The sequence below is a fragment of the Equus quagga genome, chromosome 1 (genome assembly GCF_021613505.1).
Source record: "Equus quagga isolate Etosha38 chromosome 1, UCLA_HA_Equagga_1.0, whole genome shotgun sequence".
Lineage (NCBI taxonomy): Eukaryota > Metazoa > Chordata > Mammalia > Perissodactyla > Equidae > Equus > Equus quagga.
Genome location: NC_060267.1, coordinates 19003908 through 19026433, shown reverse-complemented (window position 1 = coordinate 19026433; position 22526 = coordinate 19003908). Strand labels below are relative to the sequence as shown.

At 47.8% G+C, this 22526-nt stretch overlaps 1 protein-coding gene and 1 long non-coding RNA gene across 2 annotated transcripts; one reads left to right on the top strand and one right to left on the bottom strand.

Moving 5' to 3' along the window:
- Nucleotides 1-778: 778 nt before the first annotated feature.
- ARF3 (ADP ribosylation factor 3) lies at nt 779-18824 on the bottom strand. Its single transcript, XM_046666346.1, has 5 exons — nt 18634-18824; nt 5537-5777; nt 4628-4738; nt 4283-4407; nt 779-3721 (listed from the first exon to the last, which is right to left on the bottom strand). The coding sequence occupies exons 2-5, from the start codon at nt 5682-5684 to the stop codon at nt 3560-3562; spliced, it is 546 nt and encodes a 181-aa protein (XP_046522302.1). The 5' UTR covers nt 5685-5777; nt 18634-18824; the 3' UTR covers nt 779-3559.
- Nucleotides 18825-18944: 120 nt separating this feature from the next.
- Nucleotides 18945-22456, top strand: LOC124249803 (uncharacterized). The gene is made up of 3 exons (XR_006891467.1): nt 18945-19049; nt 19238-19454; nt 20467-22456. It is a non-coding gene; the product is annotated as an uncharacterized LOC124249803 (long non-coding RNA).
- Nucleotides 22457-22526: the final 70 nt, after the last annotated feature.

Genomic DNA, 22526 nt, shown 5'->3' with positions numbered 1-22526 from the left:
TGAGGAAGGTCTGCCTGGCTCAGGCAGACCTCACCCACCAAAGGAAGGGTAGATCCGTTGCTTTCTTTGCCTGGAACCAGACAGCAGTAGCAGGAAAGGAACAGAATAGTGGTGGGAGTAGGACAGGAGGACTGAGGCTTGTCTTTTCCCTCAAGACATTTGTGGAATCTCTGGATGAGGCTTAGCATCCTGACAATGGGCAAACACACACCTGAAGTAGAGGTGACGCAGGGCCACCAGTTGTGAGGAGGATTAAGTTCATTACACTACCTGGACCTTTACCCTTCATGCTTACTCACTGCCAAAGTCCCAAACTAGATGGGTGAAGGGGACTCCAATCTATGGATGAGGAGACGCTGTTCCAACTAGAAACACCTGATGCACAGGGCTGGGGAGATCTGAGTGGAGGCAGTGTGGGGCACTCCAAGCTCAGGGTCCTCTAGCCACTGAAGTCCCTAATGTCTACCAACAGGTGATAAATACGGCTAAATTCAGGGTTAAACCCTTTAGAACTAGAGGAGCAAAGACATGATGCCCTCACGCTCTGGTGCCCAATTCATTTTGGCTCCCCTCTGGGGTATGACGGGAAGTAGTAAGCAGTGTGGAGATGAGCCTAAGTTCCTCAACGACCTCACTACCCACGAGTCACATGTACTCTTTACCCCTCTGCTGAGAGAAGGAGCAGTCTAGAGAGAGGGACCAGAGACAGAACTACCCTCACCGTTAAACCACTGTCCCATGGCTGCTGCACATCAAGGATGAAGGTCTGCTCCAAAGCTGCATAAAACAAGTTTAATTTCCAACCAGGGTCACAGTCATCGCGTATCCCACATATTGAGCAAGGAGAGAGAAGGTGAGTTACTAAACATATACAGTCTACATTCCAGAAGAGGAAAAAAGAAGAGAAAAACCAGTTCAGAACTGCAGTTACCACTATAACACCACAAACGTGGGGGGCGTGGGGAGAGGAGGAATCCCCAGGGAGAAGAAAGGCTGGAACAAAGGAAAGCATAAAATTAAACCTACCCGAGGAGACTAGGGGAGGGAGTAGGCAGAAATGGAACCAAACACCCAATCCCCAAAAAAGCTTTTAGGTGAATGGGAATGTAGAAGGGGCCACCCCTGCCAAGGACCTAGCAGCCAGGGATACTACCAAGACCACTTACTGCCCCCTGCTGGACAGATCCTTGAGCAGCACCAAGGCCACCTCCAAGGCTACTTCCTAACACCCTCAGCCCCATTGGTCCCTGGAGCCCCCAAAACGAGGTGGGGGTTGGCCTAAAATAAGGAAAACCTATTTGGGACCGGCATTAACTAGGGAGAGTTAGAGAAGGAATGAAGCTGAAGAGGCAAAGTCCTCCCCAACCACAAGGATACAGAGTCGGGAATCCTAAGTAGGAAAGAAACAAAGGAGAGACAAACGGGCAACAGCAGTGAATGAGTTGAGAAGGCAAAGGAAAAAGTTCAGGGAGGGAGAGGCAACAGGAGCAGGAGCAAAAAAATCTGAGGAAATAGAGACAGAGGCAAGGAAAAAGTGTGGAGGGAAGCATTTGTGGGGTCAGGGGAGTGAATACATGTTAAAATGAAATAGAAGCTCCAGCACCTCCCTCCCCCTGCCAACAAACACAAACACACAAACACACACCCACACACATGGAAAGGCCTAGAGAGCAAAAGACCTGCACACACCCACTGCATCTTGGGTAAGTAACACATCACTAAGGAACTGGCACTAAGGGAGACACCCCTGGAACCTCTCTTTCACAGTTCAGTCTGGGGTGGGGTGGGGGGTACTGATCTGCCTGTTGTAGACAGGGTTAGCAGGAAGCCTGGCCCCATAGGATGGGGCTTGGGACAGCCCTTCTGGGAAGGGGTCCCTCAGTTATGCTTTGGGGGCTCTGGGCCCTGACCTTAGCAGAAAGGTTATGGGCGGCCATCTTGGAGCTCAGGGCACAGCCAGCACACACAGGAGCCCATAGAAAAGGCACGGCTTCACAGAAACCGCAGAAGTCAGGACCCAGGCCAAGATCTCAGGGACAAGAGCCCCCTGTAGACAGAGAGATGTAGTAGCAGCAGCTTCTGAACAACTTCTTATCAATGGGGGGAGGACCCTGAAGACCACTGCATCCCACCAGCACCAACAACCACTACAGAATTCTATTTCCCACACTGTAAGCATAGATCCATTTAGGGGAAGTAGGTGAAGAGGGCAAGGGAAAGCTATTGGGATGGAGGAGGGAAAGACAGCAGGATGGTCTGAGGGTCTGGAAACAGAATAGGAAATTTTCATTCTTCAGCACATCCTGGACTAGAAAGAGAGAACTAGAGAAAAGGGGGACTGATGCTGAGGTCTGCTATGTCACACCCACTCCCTTGCTCCCCATTAAACCACCCAGCCAGCCCTGGTCAGGCCAGGAGGACTACTAGGGTGAGGAAACTTCTGACAAAGGACAGATGAACCACCCAGCCCCCAAGACCAGAAGACAAGGGGGAGGGGGCATGGGAAGGCAGGAATAGGACTGATCTGAACCTCACCTTCTAATAACAAGAGGATGAAGATGGAAAACCTGAGGCCCTCCCCTCAGTGCCCTGGGTCCCAAACACACCCTTGGTCTTGCTATCCCCACCCCACCACCCCCTCAAGCTCCTGAGGAACAGATCTAAGGATGAGGGGGAGGATCAATTGAACACTCTGGGCTGATTAAGACTGAGTGGGTTCCTCTCTCCTCCCCACTAACAAGGCAGGGCAGAATGGCATCTCCTTGGGAACACTCCTCTAGAGATAAATGCCACCCTCCTGCCCTAAGTAGAATGGAAAGAGGGATACAGGGAAAATGGTGGAAAATCCATCACCTGTCCTATCATCCAGGAAAACCTACCTGCAGAGAGGAGAAGAACCAGTGCAAGACTGGGGCAGCCTTCCCTCTACCTTCAACCCTTTATCTCACCACCATGAGAGGGGCAGATGATAGGCTAGAGTGGGCAGTGTCCTGGCTGCAAGCCCTGAGCTGCACTCCACCCCCTCCACCCTTCTCCCTGGCCCCCACATATATATCTCTCTATAGATGTATATACACACGCACACATGCACGCACACACAGAGAGGCCCGTGCAATTTCCATGTAGAACAGGGAGAAGGTGGGGAAGGAAAGGAAGACAGGGAGGAGAGGGGCCTGTGGGGAGAGGGAAGGGACTTAGATGCCAAGAGCACAGCAACCAGAGCCAAACAAAGCAAACGGAGAGAATACCCCACCCCACCTCCCAAACTCCAGAGGATTGTAGGGGGGCAGGGGGAGGGCTACCCCATGAAACCATAACAACTTTGTTTTTGTTTTAAATCTGGTAAATTGGAATGATTCATCATCAAGACAGCAACTGGGGACTGGTATGGACAGGGGAGAGGAGGCGAGGCAGGGGAGGCAAGGCTCTTGTTGGGCATGCGGACATGATACCCGGGCCCTGGCCACAATGGCAATGGGAAGAAAGGGCTGGGGCTGGGGCAGGGAGATAGTAGATGTGTCAGGGGTGGGTAGGGCGGTCAGACAGGGCTGCCTGGCTCTCACTTCTTGTTTTTGAGCTGATTGGCCAGCCAGTCCAGGCCTTCGTACAGCCCGTCCCCGCTGGTGGCACAGGTGGCTTGAATGTACCAGTTGCGGTGACGCAGGGAATGCAGGCCCAACTTGTCTGTAATCTCGGCAGCGTTCATAGCATTAGGCAAATCCTGGAACACAAGGGAGAGACAAAAAAAGGAGCCTCAGGATCTTTCAAAGACTTCTAGCGCACCCATCTACCAAAAAGATGTGCACCAGCACCCTCTCCTCCTCCTTCACTGGAGGAACCCAGAATAAGATCCTAAGGAACTGCTTTGGATCTAGTCATCCTAGAACCTCCTATCCAAGGCTCTAAAGGTCATTCCACTGGCGAGCTGGATACCAAACGCATGGCTAGTAGGGAAGTGGAAGGTGATTCAAGCTGGGCAAAGAATCAGGTCTGTCAGACTGTAGAAGTGAGGGCAGTTCCACTAAAGTGGACAACAGGAAAGATGAAAGAGGGTTTGAGGTGATGTATCTACCACAGCAATGCCTGAGGACAGAAATGTTGCTAATTAAAGCTGCGGTGGGGGACAGGAAGAGGAGCATAAACAAGCCAACTAATCATATTTCCCACACTTCCAAAATTGAGAGCACAGTCATGGGGCTTCCCATACAATAAGCACCAAGGCCCCATGGTTTCCACGGCCAGGTCACCCTCTCTTAAATCCAGGGGTAGGGAGAAGTCTCACCTGTTTGTTTGCAAAGACAAGGAGCACAGCATCCCGGAGCTCATCCTCTGCCAACATCCTCATCAGCTCCTCCCGGGCCTCATTTACTCGCTCCCGATCATTGCTGTCGACCACAAATATCAACCCTAGGAAGGCAGAGCACGGGCTACACAGAGATGACAGATGAACTCCCCTCCCCCAGCACCAAAGACAATACCCTCCTCATACCCTCCCTTTCCTCCTTTTCTCCCACCTCTAGGAGCTGCAGCAGTGCAAGGGTTGGCTGCCCATAATCAAGAATGACAGCCACACTCTGCTCACACCCAACCAACCCAGGCCAGTCCCCGGGCAATTTATATGCCATACCTTGGGTGTTCTGGAAGTAGTGTCTCCAGAGAGGCCGAATCTTGTCCTGGCCACCCACATCCCAAACTGTGAAGCTGATGTTCTTGTACTCCACTGTCTCCACGTTGAACCCTTTGGAAAAAACAATGGCCACTTGGCCTCAAACACTAGGTCTGCAAAGGATGCCCCACTGGGTTTGTTTCTGTTTCCCTCAGCTGTGGCCAAGATTCTATCCAGGGAAAGCAAACTAAGGCTTCCTCAGACCTGGTGTTCCTGACTTAGTAGCCTAAATGCCAAAAAGAAAATCTAAGAGAAGGGGAAGAGGATGAGGAGAACATCAGAGGTTCACAATCATGTGGGTAACGTGAGCCAATCTTCCCCACTCATTCTCTCTGTCTTTGACTCTCCCTCCTGCAAAGAAATGACTCAGCCCCACTCTTGTACCTTGGCCACTTGAGTCTGCGAGGCAGAGTGAAGAAAAAGAAGTGAGCTATAGTCCTGGAGCCCCAAATGCAGAATCAGCTGACAATGATGATCTCGAGCCCTATCTACAAGGCAAAGATTCTCTCTCCCACAGGCAGGTCTTAACCAGGATCAGGGCCACCAAGGATCTAAACTGAAGCAATTCCAGGCCTCTGGCAGGAACATCAAAGCCCTTCACCTGCTTTCCAAACAACACAAAGAACAAACCAGCTCAGTGCCTGAGGGCAACTGTTGAGTGCCAGGCTGCGGAAGTTCCCGCATCAGAGAGGGCCAGGGTAGGTGGGCAAACGGCAGCCCCAGCACCTGCTAGTAATCTAAATAACCATCCTTTCTTGAACCCCACAAATTGCAGGGACTTGTCTGGTGGCCAGGTGGGGGATCTAGGAATAGGCCCCCTGCCCAGCTCAGCTGTCAGCATGGAAGCCTGCATCCAAGCTGTGCCCTTACCAATGGTGGGGATGGTCGTGACGATCTCCCCCAGTTTCAGCTTATACAGGATGGTGGTCTTTCCTGCGGCATCCAGGCCCACCATCAGGATGCGCATCTCCTTCTTCCCAATCAGGCTCTTGAGAAGGTTTCCAAAGATATTACCCATGATCACGGTGGCTGCTTTCTGAGGACAGTAGGGCCCAAGTGGGGGCAGTGGCAGTCTGGTTTTGGCCTGGTCCCTGGTATGGAGGACTTGATCCTAGGCAAAGAAATGTAAACTCACTATCATCATCTGCTTGTCAGGATTTCATGTAAACTGGATTTGTCAAAGTCATGGCTAGAATTCATTCATGACAAACTAAAAGCCTGGGGGAACTATGAAGATCAAGGCCCACTCAGATACATTCTGAACCTTTGGGAGCAGAGACAAAGCAGTGAACACTAAGGACCCCTGCTCTGCCAGTAATCTACTCATGTGACTTCAGCCAAGTTATTTCATCTGTCCATATCTGCACCTGTAACTGGAGGGGGCTGAACTAGATGATTTCTAAAGTCCCTTTGGTTCTGACATTCTACACTATACCCCAAGGCACTGCAAGATCATTAATGCCCCTTCCTCCCCCAACCTTACCCTGAGACTTCTGGAAAGGGTGGGAGAGGGAGTGGAATGAGGAGTGGCTCCTTTTGACTCCTGACAAGGTTCAGGCTTGCCAGGTTCCCAAGGTTTATGCTCAAGAGAGTCGGCTTCCTCCCTTTCTATATTTCTGCAATTTCACCTTCCTTCCACACACCAAAATTAATGAGGAAGAAATAAGAAAGCAGCACTCCTGAAAGAGGCTGATGCTTTCCACTTTGTAAAATGCTGGCTGCGAAAGTCGTGTTTTGTGCATACAACAGTGTGCTAAGAGTTGGGAGGTGGGGTGAGGAGACTCTACCCCTCATTCCTCAGCCAGGTAAATCCCAGGCTTGCTGTGGCCCATCCAAGGACAGCTGCTCCACATGGTCACTCACAATAAGGCAGTCACCTCATCCCCTGCCTCTTACCTAAGCCCCCTCAGTCTATTCTCCAGATAGCAGCCAGACTGATTTTAAACCCCAAATCAGGTCATGTTGTTCCTCTGTTCAAAACCCTCTCTTGGCTTCATATCTCCCTTTCAGGAAAACTCAGAGCCATACCATGGCCTACGAGGTCCTGCATGGTCTGCATTCTCCCTGCTTCTCTCATCAGATTTCCTACTACTCTCCCCTCCTTTGCTTACTCCACTTCAATTCCTCAACACTTTCCTGCCTCAAACCTTTTATACTTGCTATTCCCTCTCTGCCTGGAATTCTCCCCTCCCAGATAACCTTCATGGATTACTCCCTCACTTCCTTCAGGTGTCTGTTCAAATGTCACCTTATCAAAGAGACCTTCCATAACCACCGATAACACACACACACACCACCACCCCCGATTCTCTACCCTTTTAATCCCATTTTACTTTTCTTCTTAGCATTTATCACCATCTGACACATTACATATTTGTTTCTTGCTGTATTGTTTTTCTCCTCCTACTATAATGTCAGCTCCTTATCTATTTTATTCACTGCTGTGTTCCCAGTACCTTGAAGAGTGCCTGGCACAGCAGTCGAATAACTGAACTGACTCCCAGGGTCTCTACAGACCTCACTATAGCTCCCTCACACTGCAAGCTTATGTCTGGTACATAGTAGGCACTTAACAAATACCTGCTGAAAAAATGAAAGGAGCACTAAGAGCCACTGGGAAGGTACAAAATGCCTACCTGCCCACCTCACCCATTACCCTCAACAGACAGAACCATAGAGTCATTCGTTCCCTCTCTTCTTCCCTCCCTTCTCTATGGCAGAGGATAGGCACAGAAATGTGTCTTTGAAACAACAATGAAATGGGGGTTCAGAATCATCCGTGCCAGCCAGTTCTCTGTGCCTGCGGGAGACGTGCGTCAGTGGGCAGCTTATTCAGCAATCGCCATATGCCAGCTGCTGGCATCCTCTATAGAGTCTGGGAACCAGAGACACATACACACCCCAAACCCAGCAGGCGAAGGAACAGGTCAAGACAGAGTGCACCCAAACCCAAGAATGTGAAAGGTGGATGGGGAGGAATCCTATTTACAAGCTAAAGCATGGGGGTTTGGTGGGAGTTTAGTGGTTTTTTCAAAAACTATTCCAGATTTGCTTGTTTTTTTCCTACTCTCCTCAGTTTGCAGCAAATTCCAGACTAGTACAAAGAGCCAGATCAACAGCCCCTGGAGACCAAAGTACTAGTTTGTCCAAAAAACAGAAACAATGAGTGCTTAAGGAGTGTTTCATCTTCAAAGGCCTCCCCAGACATCCACTAATGAGCCAGGCGTGGTGCTCCCGGTAGGTTCCTCAGATGAGCCCTGCCCTTGACCCAAAGGGCTCACACCCCAGGGAGAGGACCTGGCGCACCCTTAGGGCTCATCTTCAGCCAAGTCGCCCACTAGCCATCCTCTCTGCCCATCCTGCCACAACCCACCCAGGCAGACAGATTCCGGAGGATCCCTGAGGCAGGAGGGAACACCTGCCTAGCTAGTAAGATCAGATCCCATCAACCTTGGCAATCTGTGGTAGTCAGACTTCTGGTTCTGCCACCATCACCTCCAGAAATTCATACTTTCCCCAAGTCTTCCTAGTCTTTATCATGTCTCCTGATTAGGTGTCCTCTCCTTCAGCTCCAGATACTTTGCTTTAAAACTTAGGTAATGGGCTTTGGTCTAGATTCTGAACTGAATTTATACCACACATTTATCTTGCTTTCCTTCATGACTGGAACTATTGCTGACTAAACGATTACAACCCTGAGTACAGCAGTGGCTGAAAAATATCCCTTGCCCCAGAACATGCATACATTGTCCTTTCGTTTGCTTCTTTGCTAAGCTATCATGCTAAAGTCTTGGTTCAAAAGCTGATCCCAGTGTTACACTCATTTCTATTTCCTGGCATGCTGCATCAAGGCCCCTGAATTATCTCAAACACTCATGTTGCACTTACTACCTTGTGGAGCCTTTTACTTTCTTATAAGTCTGTAACATTTACTGTCTCTCCACTTAACTGTGTATTCTCCATGGGCAAGGACTATGCCTTCTATTTATTTTGGATCTGTCCTCACCCCCAGTGCCAAGCCCACTGTAGGAGTTCAATCAAGCACACTGGCTGATTTAAGCCTCATCTGAGGATGTCCTTATATCATTTCTTCTGTCCTAGCAGTACCTGGTATCTCTGTGTAATGCACAGATGGTTGCTTAGATATCCTGTCAATTCTTGGCCATTTTCCACACATATCTAACCCAAGACTGGTTTGGGAACACCATGAAAAGACTAGACGACTAAAATTGGTGGAATTTTCTCTCGCCATTTAATACGCAATGTTGCTGATGGTAAGTAACGAAATATCCAAGTGGTTACCGTGGGTCCCCTAGGGCAGCCCAGGGCCTTGAAATAAATGGACATTATGATTCCTTTTTAATATAATCAGGATGAGCATTGATTGACTCAGATAAATATCTCAAAGGGCATGTTGGCTTTCTCTGTCCCTATTACCAGAGAGCACGTTGCCCCTACCACCAGGATGGTGGCAACTTTCAGCTTTGTGCCATGAACAGAAATCTTTGGCTATATAGCTAATTCTCACTTTCACCATAATGCATTCCTAGAAAAAGCTCTGGGAGGCAGAAGGGCAAACAAACAAACCAACCCTGGCTTGTTTCCCTACATACTGTATAGCCTACAGTTACTCTCTTTCACCACAGATGTCACTCCTGTGTCGACAGGGCAAAATGCCAGGGTTCCATGGGCTGGTGGAAAACAGGAATCAGCAGTTAAAACTGAAGGTGTGGCTCAAGATGAAAAATGGAATACAGTAATATCTCTATTAACAAAGAGGTTATCTCAACATTCTATTTTACAGTCAGAAACTTTGTTATCAGTGACAAAAATAACAACAGGAACGCTAAAAATGTTCCAGTACAATATGTGTGGGACACTGCAGGAGTTCAATCAAGCGCATTGGCTGATTTAAGCTTCATGTGAAGATGTCCTGAGGACCACTTACTGCCTCCAACCCCACCCTCCCACAAGCACCTCCCAGCAGAGGCTGATATTGCTGTAACTGACTGCTCAGCCGTCCTGGGTTGTATGTGTTGCAGGAACATGCCTGCCTTACTCTCCAGGTGATTCTGAGAGTCACAGCTCAGTCCGCCACACACACTGTCCCCCTCTGACTCCACTGGCTGTGTGTCCTGAGACACTACTGAGGGGACTCCTGATCTGGCACCACCTCTTCCTCTTCACACCGCGTGGGTCCAGGGAAAGGAAGACCAGAGTCTTCCCAAACAGTCTGCTGCCAGACAGGGTGCACTAAAAGCACCTTTGTTCCCAGATAACTTTCAAATTGAGATATCACTAATAGAGACACTATTTTCAGCACAGCCAATGAAGCAGACCAATAAAATTTAAGGAAAAAAAAGCAGGGTCTGCCTGTATTTAGTTTCCTTAGTGCAGTTGGCTTGTGACCCCTGTAAAGTTTCCAAGTTTTTGTCTCAGGAGTACTGTAATCAGCACACAAGAACTCCTAGATTAGTATCTCAATGACTTCTATTGGACTCAAAGATTTCCCAAGCCAAGAAACAGCTTCTAATGTCAGCTTCCATCCATTCATTAAACATTTGAGAACACTGAACGAAGGATACAGAGAGGAGGAGTTTCTGCCTTCATGAAACTCAGTCAACGGGAGAGAAAGACTAGGAAACAGAGGACTACAAAACAGCATGAGGATAAGAGTGCCCTGAGCACACAGTATTATGGGGATAGAAAGCTGGAGCCGTTAATCAAGACTTGGGGGTGAAGGATGATTTCCAGAAATGATTCTCAGGTCGCACCTGATCTAACTCCTGAAGGAAGAATGGGAAGTAACCAGACAATAAAGAGGCAATAGGGAAGAAGGAACAGCATGTGCAAAGGCATAAAGATTTGAGTTAGGGACAGCATGCTTTACTAGCCAAAGCCAGGCGAAACTGGAAGGAAGTTTATTTGGATGCAACATGGTGGGAAAAAGAAGTGATGAGGTTGGAGAGATAAGCAGGGGCTGGATCATGAAGGGTTTCAAAGGCCACACTGAGTAACATGACCTGACGTGTGCCTTAGAAAGACCATTATGGCAGCAGTTTAGGGAATAAATTAAGAGGAGGAAAGACTGGAGGCTGAGAGACCACTTGGGAGGTACAGTAATACAGATGAGAAATCAAAAGTTCTTAACCAGAGGCAGCAGTAGAGAGGACAGATTTGAAACATCAGAATAGTAGAATCCCAAGATTTAATGATTGATTAAATGTAGGAAGGAAGAGTAGAAGACTCAAATATGATCCCCAGGCTCCTGGCCTGGGTGATTCAGTGGTACTTCTTTAGACAGGAAATACAAGAGGAACAGATCTGAGAGTGAAGATATTTGTCTTTAGATTAAATACTGATTTTGAGGTGCTAAGGTATGAAGCTCAAGAGAAAACTCTAGGCTGGGTATTTGGGAATCATCTGTACAGGTAGTAACTGAAGTCCTAAGAGGAACCAAGATGATCCAAGATGGCAGCAGTTGCCAGCTGCCTGCCCAAACAGCCACTCTTTCCTTTCTTTCTTCTACAGAACCCCTAATTTGTTCAGATGGCAGGGTATGAGATACCCTTCCCCAGCCTTAGGGTATGAAAACTGATCAGCCTAAGGGATGTGGGCATTCCATTTCCCTGGCCAGTGACTGAGTCACAAATGGTCATGTACTAATTCTAGCCAATAAGATGTGGGGAATGTCTGCTGGGAGCATATGGGAAAGTTTTCCTCAATCTTTAAAAAAGATATGGGAATATTCTCTTGTCTAGCCTTTGGATATTGGTGTAGAAAGATGAGATGCTGGAGTAATCTTGAGATCATGAAGAGACAGACAGAAGAACTCTAGGATGTCAGAGCAGAAAAATGGAGAAAACTTGGGTCCTTAATAATACTGCCAAACTGGCAGAGTAAAAAAAACCCAAAGTGTTCTATCCCTAGATCTTGGGGTGGGGGGGGTGTGTGTGTGGTAAAACATACATAACATAAAATTTACCATTTTCACCATTTTTAAGTGTACAGCTCAGTGGTATGAAGTACATTCACACTGTTGTGCAACCATCACCACCATCCATTTCTAGAACTCTTTCATCTTTCCAAACTGAAACTCTGTACCTATTAAACAATAACTCCCATTCCCTCTTAGCTCCAGCCCCTGGTAACCACCATTCTACTTTCTTTTTTTATGAATTTGACTATTCTAGGTACCTCATATAAGTAGAATCATACAATATTTGTCCTTTGGTGTCTGGCTTATTTCACCTGGACTTCTCGTTACTGCCTTAATAAATCCTTATTGTTTGAGCCACAAGTGTGTTTTCTATCTTTTGCAACTGATACATCCTAACTGATATATCTAGGGAGAGTGTGTATAGTGGGACAGGAGAAAAGGCCAAAGGCAGAAACCTGGGGCACATCAACATTGAAAGCAGTGGGCAAAAAAGGCCAGGAAAGAGAGTAAGAAGCAACCAGAGACAGGGACTGGCCCAGTGACATAGCGGTTAAGTTCGCATGCTCTACTTCGGTGGCCCAGGGTTTGCCAGTTTGGACCCCAGGCGCGGACCTATGCACGGTTAGTCAAGCCATGCTGTGGCAGACATCCCACATATAAAGTAGAGGAAGATGGGCGCAGATGCTAGCTCAGGGCCAGTCTTCTGGAAGCAACCAGAGGGGTAGAAAGGAAATCAAGAGAATAAGACACTATAGACACCAATGAAGAAAGAACATTAAAAAAGGGAGGAGGGGGCCAGCCGGGTGACTTAGTGGTTAAGTTTGTGTGCTCCGCTTTGGTGGCCCAGGGTTTGCAGGTTCGGATCCTGGGCGTGGACCTATACACTGCTCATCAAGCCATGCTGTTGTGGCATCCCACCTACAAAATAAAATAGAGGAAGGTTTCCACAGTGGTTAGCTCAGGGCCAATCTTCCTCACCAAAAAAATTCAATTCAATTCAATTTTAAAAAACTTTACAAAGGAGGGGCCGGCCCAGTGGTACAGCACTTAAGTTCCCACATTCCGCTTTGGCAGCCTAGGATTCGCCAGTTCAGATCCTGCGTGCAGACCTATGTACCACTTATCAAGCCATGCTGTGGCAGGTATCCCATATATAAAGTGGAGGAAGGTGGGCATGGATGTTAGCTCAGGGCCAATCTTCCTCAGCAAAAAAGAGGATTGGTGGCAGATATTAGCTCAGGGCTAATCTTCCTCAAAAAAAAAAAAAAATTTAAAAAAGGAAGGAGGGGGCCAGCCCCATGGCATAGTGGTTAAGTTTGGCACTCCGCTTCAGCAGCCTGGGTTCATGGGTTTGGATCCCGGGTGCAGACCTATGCCATTCATCAGCCATGAAATGGTGGCATCCCACATATAAAGTGCAGTAAGACTGGCACAGGTGTTAGCACAGGGCTAATCTTTTTCAGCAAGAAAAAAAAAAAAAAAAAAAGGAAGGAGGGTCAAAGGCTTTTGAAAGGCCTGAAAGACACCCATTGAACTTAGCTATTAGACAATCAATGATGGCCTTGTTATAAATTAAAACATACCTAACTAAAATTAGACTCCACTTAACTCAATTAGCAGTGTTTAGGCCCAGACCAGAATCCTTTTGCCAGTTTCCCTTCGAGTCTGAGAAGACAACTCTAGTAGAGGATAATCTGAAGGAGGCCACATTATCAAGCAAAGAAGGATCTTAAACTGTCCTGACCAAAACCCAAAGACCTGGGAAGGGTGTGGCTTTTCCCAAAGACAACCCTCAGCAAATGAGTCAGAACAGAGCATCAGATCTGTTTTAGAATACATAGGCCTAGCCAGATAAAACAGTGACCAGATAAAAACTAGACTCATTTGTTTCTTTGGAACGTTCTGTGGCACTGCCCTCTAACCAAAGATTTCAGCTTCCCCTATTCTTAGAATCTGACCAGCTTACCACTGTTTCCACTCCTGACATTTGATGGCTGCTCCAATGCCCACATCTATAGCCTTGGATATCTAGAACACTATACTTTCCCAATTACAAAATCACTGAAATTCCATCAGTAGTCAGCCTAAAACCCTAACAAACCTTTGCCCAAATCTAGTCCCACTGCACAGGTCAAGATAGAGCTGCCAGTGAACAGATGAAACAGGAAGCCATGATTTGGACAAAGCCAACCATCATAGAGCAGCTAAGGATACAGAAGACAGCAAACTGCCTACCTTAGGGAATAAGAGCCATCTGTGATCCCTCAGTACCTCAAATACACTTCTACCCTAGGACTTACCACAGTGTTTTATTCACTTTTATCTGTTTCTCCTTGCAGAGCTGGAACTTCCCAAATTATGTGCCTTTAATGCATTGCAGGTCAGTTGGAGATACTGATCCCATTAGTACTGGATAGCTAGGCAGGGCTTAGGGTGGCTAGAGCCCTTGGGCCAATCATCTCATGTCACAAGCAGCTACGTCTGTGTCACTGTTACCATTTTCTGTGTATGCCACAATGGGAAAAGGTGTGGGAAGTACTTCACTAGACTATGAGCCCCTCGCCAGCAAGAACCATGCCTTATTCATGCTTCATGTCCCCAGCATCCAGTACCATGACAGCTCTGCAGCTAGTCATCGACACTGCTGTTGTTGAGGAGCACAGTTCTACTGATGGTGGCAAAACATTTATGAGGTTGAGGAGGACAGCGTTCTGGAGGCGATCTCTCATCCTTTTCCTGTATCTGACAAACTGGAGAAGTGGCATCCATGTGCTCAGAGCCCTAGGGTTCCTTGACTGGGATTCAGAAGCTGCTTGGGGGAAGGGGAGAACCATATGAGAGGGTCTAATTATGCTCCCCAACTCTCTACCACCATCAGAGAAGCTTCATTTTCATCCATTTTATGTATTAGACTTCAAGCAGGATTTTACGTAAGGTACGGTTTGATTGTTTTAAAAAGAACAGGGGGTAAAAAACACTGAAACAGAAAGCAAATGTTCTCCTGCATCCTAAATCATCTTGAAGTTTAAACATTCGTGCTTGACCCTCTGGTACATAAGCTCATAAAGGAAGCGTTATGCCAGGTTCTCACCAGTAACGGGAGAGCTAAAAGGTACCATGACATCTGCCACACTCAGTCATCTCACCTTTTTCCAGGACTATGGTGATAATAGTAGATTCCTGAAATCTCGAGCCATTTCCTTTCTGGTCCATACAGTGCAGCAGATCCTTTGCAGAAGTTCATGACAAAGCTCTAGCATGTTCGTGGAATCCCTACCTCAGTTCTTTCCCAGACTACAACACCAAGCCTTCAAAAATGTGTGGAACTCTTTCCACAGAACGCTCTCCATGTCTTTTCATTGTCAAAAAGCTTTATTAGCACCCTACCTATATTTGCAACAGATGTTGGAAAAGGTATAGTAGATAGAATTCACAGATATCACAACTCTGGACTTTAGTACAGTATATTCTGAAACATACTCAGAGGCAGACATTTAAAGGAGATATAACTAAACAAAAAGAGTGGCCCAGGAAATGGAGGATGCTGAAATATTGATTGAGACCAAAATAAGAGGACCCAGGAATCCAGATCCCCAACCTAGGTCAATCAGGGTGCTCCTTTATAGAAGAGGCAACCATTACCTCAGAGTCATGCTGACTTTTTTTAACATGAACACTATTCTTGAGCCCCCACATCCTCACCCTACATCCAAGTTGACGGTTCAGGGCCCCTGCCTTGCACCAGCTTCACCTCCCACTCAGGCAGCAGGAGCCGCCTCTGTGAGGCTGATGCTGAAAAAAGATTTCACTGCTCATAAGCCTACGACCAGCACAGAAAGTCATGGTAACAATCATCCCTCTGCACAGGCGCTTCAGGCGGCAAGTTGTTCTTTTGTAAACCTCCTCTCCTTTAAGGCAGCCCTGAGTACTCATATTATTATTATTATTATGATAATGATTATTAATAGCAGGTAACATTTATTTGGGGCTTACTATGTGCTTTGTACAATACTAAGTGCTTTGCATGTATTATCTCATTTAATTCTCATGCCAACACTACGAAGTAGGTACTTTTTTTTTTTGAGGAAGATTAGCCCTTAGCTAACATCTGCTGCCAGTCCTCCTCTTTTTGCCAAGGAAGACTGGCTCTGAGCTAACATTCGTACCCATCCTCCTCTACTTTATATGTGGGACGTTTGCCACAGCATGGCTTGACAAACGGTACATAGGTCCACGCCCGGGATCCGAACCACCAAACCCCAGGCTGCCGAAGCAGAACGTGCAAACTTAACCACTGCGCCACCAGGCTGACCCCTAGGTACTATTATCATCACACTTTTTACAGATGAGGAAAATGAAGCTAAGAGAGGACAAGTAATGTCACCAAAATCATACAACTAGTAATTAGCAAAGGCAGAATTTGAACCCAATTTTGTCTGATTCCAAGGTCCACACTCTTAATTACTAAACCATTTTGCCTCTAAATTCACCTGCAACAAAAATGAAGAGAGCCAAACACAGTGACACGCTTTGAGTCCTGGGCCTCTGGGCATCCATTTCTAAGGGTATATGGGCAGCAGATTCCACAACGTCCCTCAGTTATTTACTCAGCTTTAACAAACCTGGTCTTACAGAAGTTCCTCCTTCTAACCAACAAGTCCCGCCCACTGTCCTCTGAGTCCATTTCCTCTTATTAGGACTCCAGTGGAAAAGAGAGTGGCAGAGATGAACAAACACAAAATGACCCTTCCTGCACTTAAGACTCCACTTCCACTCTTTCCAGCCTGCTCTCTGCTGTCCTTTATACTTGCATTTAGTTTAATAAGAGCAGCCGCCATTCATTGGCACCACTTCTGTGCCAGGCACCATATACAAACACTGGCTCCCTCCTCCATAACCTCCAGGATCCCAATTTGCAGACAACACTTTGAAGGACTTAGGTCTAATAGAGAGACTTCTTTGCCCACAGTGGGGAAGCAGGAGATAGGGGATGTCAGATAAATGATGACTCTGTTCTAGTAATTCTCTCTGGGTCTTGGTTTCCATCATCCAGGCCTTGTTTTGTGCCTCTCAGGAAAGTGGAGAGACCAAGACTTCTGAATTACAAAGGCCCTTAGCCTTTGTACCCTCACTTAGCTATCTCCAGGCACTGTCCCTGACAGTCAACCTTTCTCTTTCTCTTAAGCTTTAGTCAGAAAGCTTGTTGAGTTCTATCCATTCACACCGTGTATTCATCACAAGCGCCTACTGTGTGCATGGGCATTATGGGAGACAAGAGATGAGATCCAATTCCTACACTCAAAAAGCTTCATCTCTTTGGAAAAGCAAGACATGTGCATAAAAATTTTGACTATGCGAGGTAATAATTCTATGCTGGGAGGCAGGACGCAAGTGAATAGAGTCATGTGCCACCTAACATTTTGATCAATGATGGACATTTATGACAATGATCCCATAAGATTAGTAACATATAGCCTAGCTGGGTAGTAGGCTATATCATCTGGGTTTGTGTGAGTACACTCTATGATGTTTGCACAATGACAAAATTGCCTAACCAAGCATTTCTCAGAACATTAAGCCACGCATGACTGTATGTGATACATGGGGGCCCTTCCCAGCCAAATCCAAGGTCAGTGATTCATTCTATGAAAAAAAATGAACTCAATGGATCAGCTTCTTTCTTAAGCTTTTACAGACATGTTATTTAAACTCGGTCTAATGTGCAATGACCAATTCACTGCCTCACTGCAGTCATAGCAAGTGGAGACACTTACCCCAACAACAAACTCAAGACAAAATGGCAGCAAAGATTGTCACCACCTGACTAGGGACAGGGAAGGAAATAAGTAAAGACTGGATTCTGTCTTCTTGTATTGACTCAAGCAATCAGACTCCTGCAGCAGATCTTCCACCAATAAAACTTTCATGCCCTAGACCAGGGGCGACCCAATCCAACAGCAGCAGAGACAGGCTTTAAGTTACACTTCTCCCTCACCCAGATGACCTCACTATTTCTTCTCACTCCCAACCACATACCACACTCCTCCAGGCCTGGCCAAAGGGAGGCCGGCAGTAATACAACCCAGAAGGAAGGGAACTCCCCAAAGAGAGGAGCTACCACTTTGCTAATCAAATGACCCGTTTTAACAAGGAACTCCACCTCCCCCTCCTTCCCTCAAACAGTGGTGTAAGCAATGGCTCCATTTTCTGTTCCGGGAATCCTGGTACTTCCTAAAGAAAGAAAGCGGATTGGAAGACACAAACTCAGAGCCAGCGGCAAGATGCTCCCTCCTCCTGTGAGACCGCCCCCGCCTAGCCTGGGGGAGGAAGGCACCACCTCTCTTCTTCAAGCAAGATCAGATCTCCTCCCCCGCCTCCTGCCTCCCCTCCTGCCGCTCCCCACCTGCTGCCCTCTTCCCAACGTGCGGCTCCTAAGACCCGAAAGCACAACCTCCACCAGAATAGTGCCCCTGGGGTGCCCCACTAGCCTCCCCTGTCCTCTAATCCCTAAACCCCCTACGCACCCCTACCCCACGAGGGGGGAGGGGGTGTCACCACAGCAAGGCTTCTCTCTGGTCTCCTATTACTAACGTGGAAACAGAGAGGGGGTAGGAAAAAGCGGCATTTTCTAGCCCTTTAACTGGAAAAGGATACAAAACAGCCATCACCGCCCCCGCATCACCTCTCCCTGGACTGCTTTCTTCCCCTTCAACCCCGACCCCTCAAAAACCCACCTCCCGCAGGCGAGGGGAACCTAACTGCAGTCCAGGTCGCCCCCTTGCGCGAGGCGGAGGACAAATCCGTGTGTGCCCCTCACCCCCACCCCCACCCCAGCTCCGCGTCCTTCAAATGCGGGAGCAGGGGTGAGGCTGGCCCCGCGCCCCCTCTCGGAGCTCTTGGGTGGGAAGGACCACACCGCCCCATGCCGGGCAGTGCCGGGCGTTGTAGGGGGGGGGGCTCTATCTCTTCAGCCCCCACCCTGAGCCTCTCCTCTACTGGGACCCGCCTTCCTTCCCCAGCCCCTCACCTGTTCCTGCTCCCGACTCCGCCGCTGCGGCCGCCGCCTCCGTTACTGCAGGTTCCGCTCGGCTCTAGCTCCGCTCCCTCCGGCTCTCCCAGCCGATTTCAGCGCGGCTGCTCCCCCGGCCCCGCTCCCCGGCTCCCTCCTTCCTTCCCTCCACCTAGCACCGGAAGCCGCGACAGCGACAGGAGCTGTGCGGCTCACCCCCACCCGCAGACCGGGATACTTCCCACCTCCCCGATCGCGCGAGAGCTGCGCTCAGCGAGCAGCGGTTCTCGCGAGATCCATCACCATGGCAGCGGCTGCAGCAGAAGCCGCGCGGTGTTGGAGCTGAAGTCCGGGCGGGGGCCGATGTGGGGGCTGGAGGCTTCGGGCGGCGGAGGCGGGAGCCGGGGAATGAGCATGAGACAGTGGGGACTGAGGTGAGAATCCCAAGCTCCAGGGCCATGCCTGGAATTTAAGGAGTGGGGCTGCATGCTGGCCACACTGGAGACTGGGGTTGGGCTGAGAGGCCCGGGGACTCTGAGCAAAGCCGGGAGCCGGGTATAGTGAACAGTCCTTTCTGTGGCCCGCCTTACTCCTCCAGACCTCATCTTTGTTTCTTAACCAGGGCTGGCTGCATCCCCCTGAGAGCCATCGCTACACCAGTGTTGCTGCTCACTACTCCTAACCTAAAACTAGGTTACTCAGGAGTCTGAACCGAGAGATCCTTTCCCGTAAGGAAGAGGAGAGAGGTGAATTTGAGAGACTGAAGGAAACAACTGGACTGTAGGCCTGTTAGGAAGTTGGAACGTGAAAAACAAATGGTTGGAACCTAATATTCAGAGGTGTGGTTTGAGAAAGTGTTCCTAGATGATTATGAATATTAGTATCCCAAGGAAAGTGAGAGACTTTGCACCCACGTTTCTCTATTCCTACCCTCCCCCACTTCCCTCACACTCATTTCTGCACCTGATCTAGACATGCAAAGCTGCCTTGGAACAGTCATGGCTGTGATAGAAGGGCACTAGTAATGCTAAGAACAGAAGAAGGTTCTTTTTTATTTTATTTTTTTAAAGATTTTATTTTTCCTTTTTCTCCCCAAAGCCCCCCGGTTCATAGTTGTATATTTTTAGTTGTGGATCCTTCTAGTTCTGGCATGTGGGACGCCACCTCAACATGGCTTGATGAATGGTGCCATGTCCGCACCCAGGATGCAAACTGGCGAAACCCTGGGCCCCTGAAGCAGAGCCCACAAACTTAACCACTTGGCCACAGGGCCTGCCCCCAGAAGAAGGTTCTTTAAGTGCCCTGTCTCCTCATTTACAGTAGTATAAGGGAACATATGGCTCTTCCCTAAGATGTAAGCCAAAATTGTTGCTTTTCTGGATTTTTTGCCTTGTTTCTTGTCTCCTTCCGAGAAGAACTATGCTGGTAGATGGCCACACTATGTCTACCCCTTGTCCCTATCAATCCCTGGTGTATGTATTCACCAGTCTCTTCTTCTTATCCCAGTCTGTTTTCTCTCTTATTTTAACCTGGAGAATAACATGACCCTAGAATGTGAAACCAAGAGGACCCTAATTTAAGATGGTGAAGGATAAGATGGATAATAAGGAACATGTTTATAACAAACTGAGTTGTATCTGTCCTTGGCCATTGCCATTAAGGGCCTTTGCCCTGCTAAACTCAGTATTTTAAATGGCAGAAGACTTCTTCACTGTTATTACAGACTCCTAGAGTGGGCCCTGTGATACCTCACATGATTACTTTACTCTTTCCATTTCTTTCCTAGGAATTTTCTAGGAATACCCCACCAGTTTATGCCTCCATGCTAACCCCCAAAATTATGCTTTACAGCCCCCTTCCCTAAAGGGGAATGCCCCGTCCACACCAGCATGCCTCGTGGGACTCTAACAGGAGGCGGAAACTGTCAGTGTTCCTGCCCAAGACTTCATATCCCCTCGAGGTTGGATCCCAGTTGTGACAGAAGGACAGATATGGTGACAGCCTAATATGGTTAGCAGCAAGTACCATGGCATTTGAGTCAGCATTGACGAATGGGACTGCAGAATCTCCCAGCCCTTCTGTCCTTGACCCCTCTGGAGTCTGGAGAGGAAAGTATCGATTGCAGCATCACTGGGTGCTTCCCATGGAGCCAGCAGGAGCACAGATAAGAAGGGTCCTGCCCACTGGCAAGTAGCCAGCCACTGCCACTCCCCAGCTTCCCAGCCACTTGAAAGGCTAAGGGAGAAGTGCTCATCCAGAGTTGAAGGAGGCCAAAAGGACTTACAGTTCATCAGCCTTTCCCCCTTCCTCTGGCAGCCACTGGAGCTAAGCGAAAGCTGAAATTGTAGCTACCCGCTCTGTGGGTTGCACACTCCCACTCCTGTCACTGACCCCAGGCCTGGGCCTGAGCCCAGCGCGTGTGCCGAGAGCAGGGGTGGGGAGGGGGGTGTTGGCCTTGCTGACAAAATCCATTTGGAATTTCTGAAGGTTGTGGTTTGGGGCTTAAGTTTGCCACAGAGTGTGTCTGATGAAAGAAGAGAGAAAGCTAGAAAGAGAGAGGGAGCCAAAGAGAGTACAGAGGAAGGAAACAGGAAAAAGCTGAAATATTCTTGCTGTGACTCCATTGCAGATTCTCCTCCCTCTTCCTGAGTGTGAGAAATTCCCATTCTGGATATTCCTTATCATAATTCTGTCTCATATCCTATGTCCATTCTAGCTGTATGCCCTCTCTCCTCCATTCCCCATACATACACTAGGCTCAGTCAGTGCCTGAAGGTATCTCCCTGGCTCCATCCAATTTCCAAACACAGAATTCTCAACGCTTAAGTGGAAATTCAGTACATAAAACTTTGCCATAAAATAATACCCTAACTCAACACACTCCTCAAAATGCCCTTGCTACCATGGTGCTACCTTCATTTCACCTGATTTTGGGGGTAATTTGGGTTGCAGATATATCTATTGCCTAGAGGAGTGGAGAGAACTCTTCTACATTCCCTGGGCAAGGAGATGACCTGCTAGAATCAGCATCTTGCAACCCCATAAGTATTCAGTTATTTGTAAAGTTCTAAATGTGGGATGCATATCCCTTTTCCAAATTGAAAGATAACGGTTTGTTTTCAAAGATTTTGAGCTAGGAATAGAAAGATTGGAATAAAAGAAATTCTACTTTCTCTAGTTATGGGTATCTCCTAAAAGATAACAGAATTACTTTACTAAGATTAAATGCAGAAGAGCTCTGAATAAGAAAGGACAACATATATATGCAAATAATTTAGTGGTATAGCATGCTGGTTTTGCTGCTTTCCAGAGCAAAAAACTCCAATTTTGAGCATAGAATTCCCTTTTATATGTTTCCCATTAGTCTAGTGTCTACCTCCCAAGTTTTCTGGTTTGAAGCCAGAGAGAAAAGTACCAGTTCTTTTGGGTCCAACTTCGATGTTGAGATAATTTTAGGACTTGAAAACCCCAGAACATAGGTGACCTCATGATGTAGGGCAGGAGTCAACAAACTACAGCCAGAGGACCAAATCTGATCCTGCAGTCTGTTTTTGTGAATTAAGTTGTATTGGACACAGCCACGCCCATTCATTTATGTATGTTCTATGACTACTTTTGATGTACAAGAGCAGAGTTGAGTAATTATGGCAGAGTTGAGTAGTTGCGACAAAGCCCTCAAACCTAATATATTCACTATCAAGCCATTTACAGGAAAATAAAAAAATGCTGACCCTTGTTCTAGGGCAGTGACCCAGGCAAAATCTGGAGTTGAGGCACATAGAGAGTAAATGGGGCCTGTGTCTGGATCTCTAGCCCTTCTCACCTAGAAGTCTCCCCTGGTTTTTCGCATTAAAAGTTGCCAACTAAGTCACTGAGGACCATTTCAAATCCTTTGGGGAACCAGGCGGGAT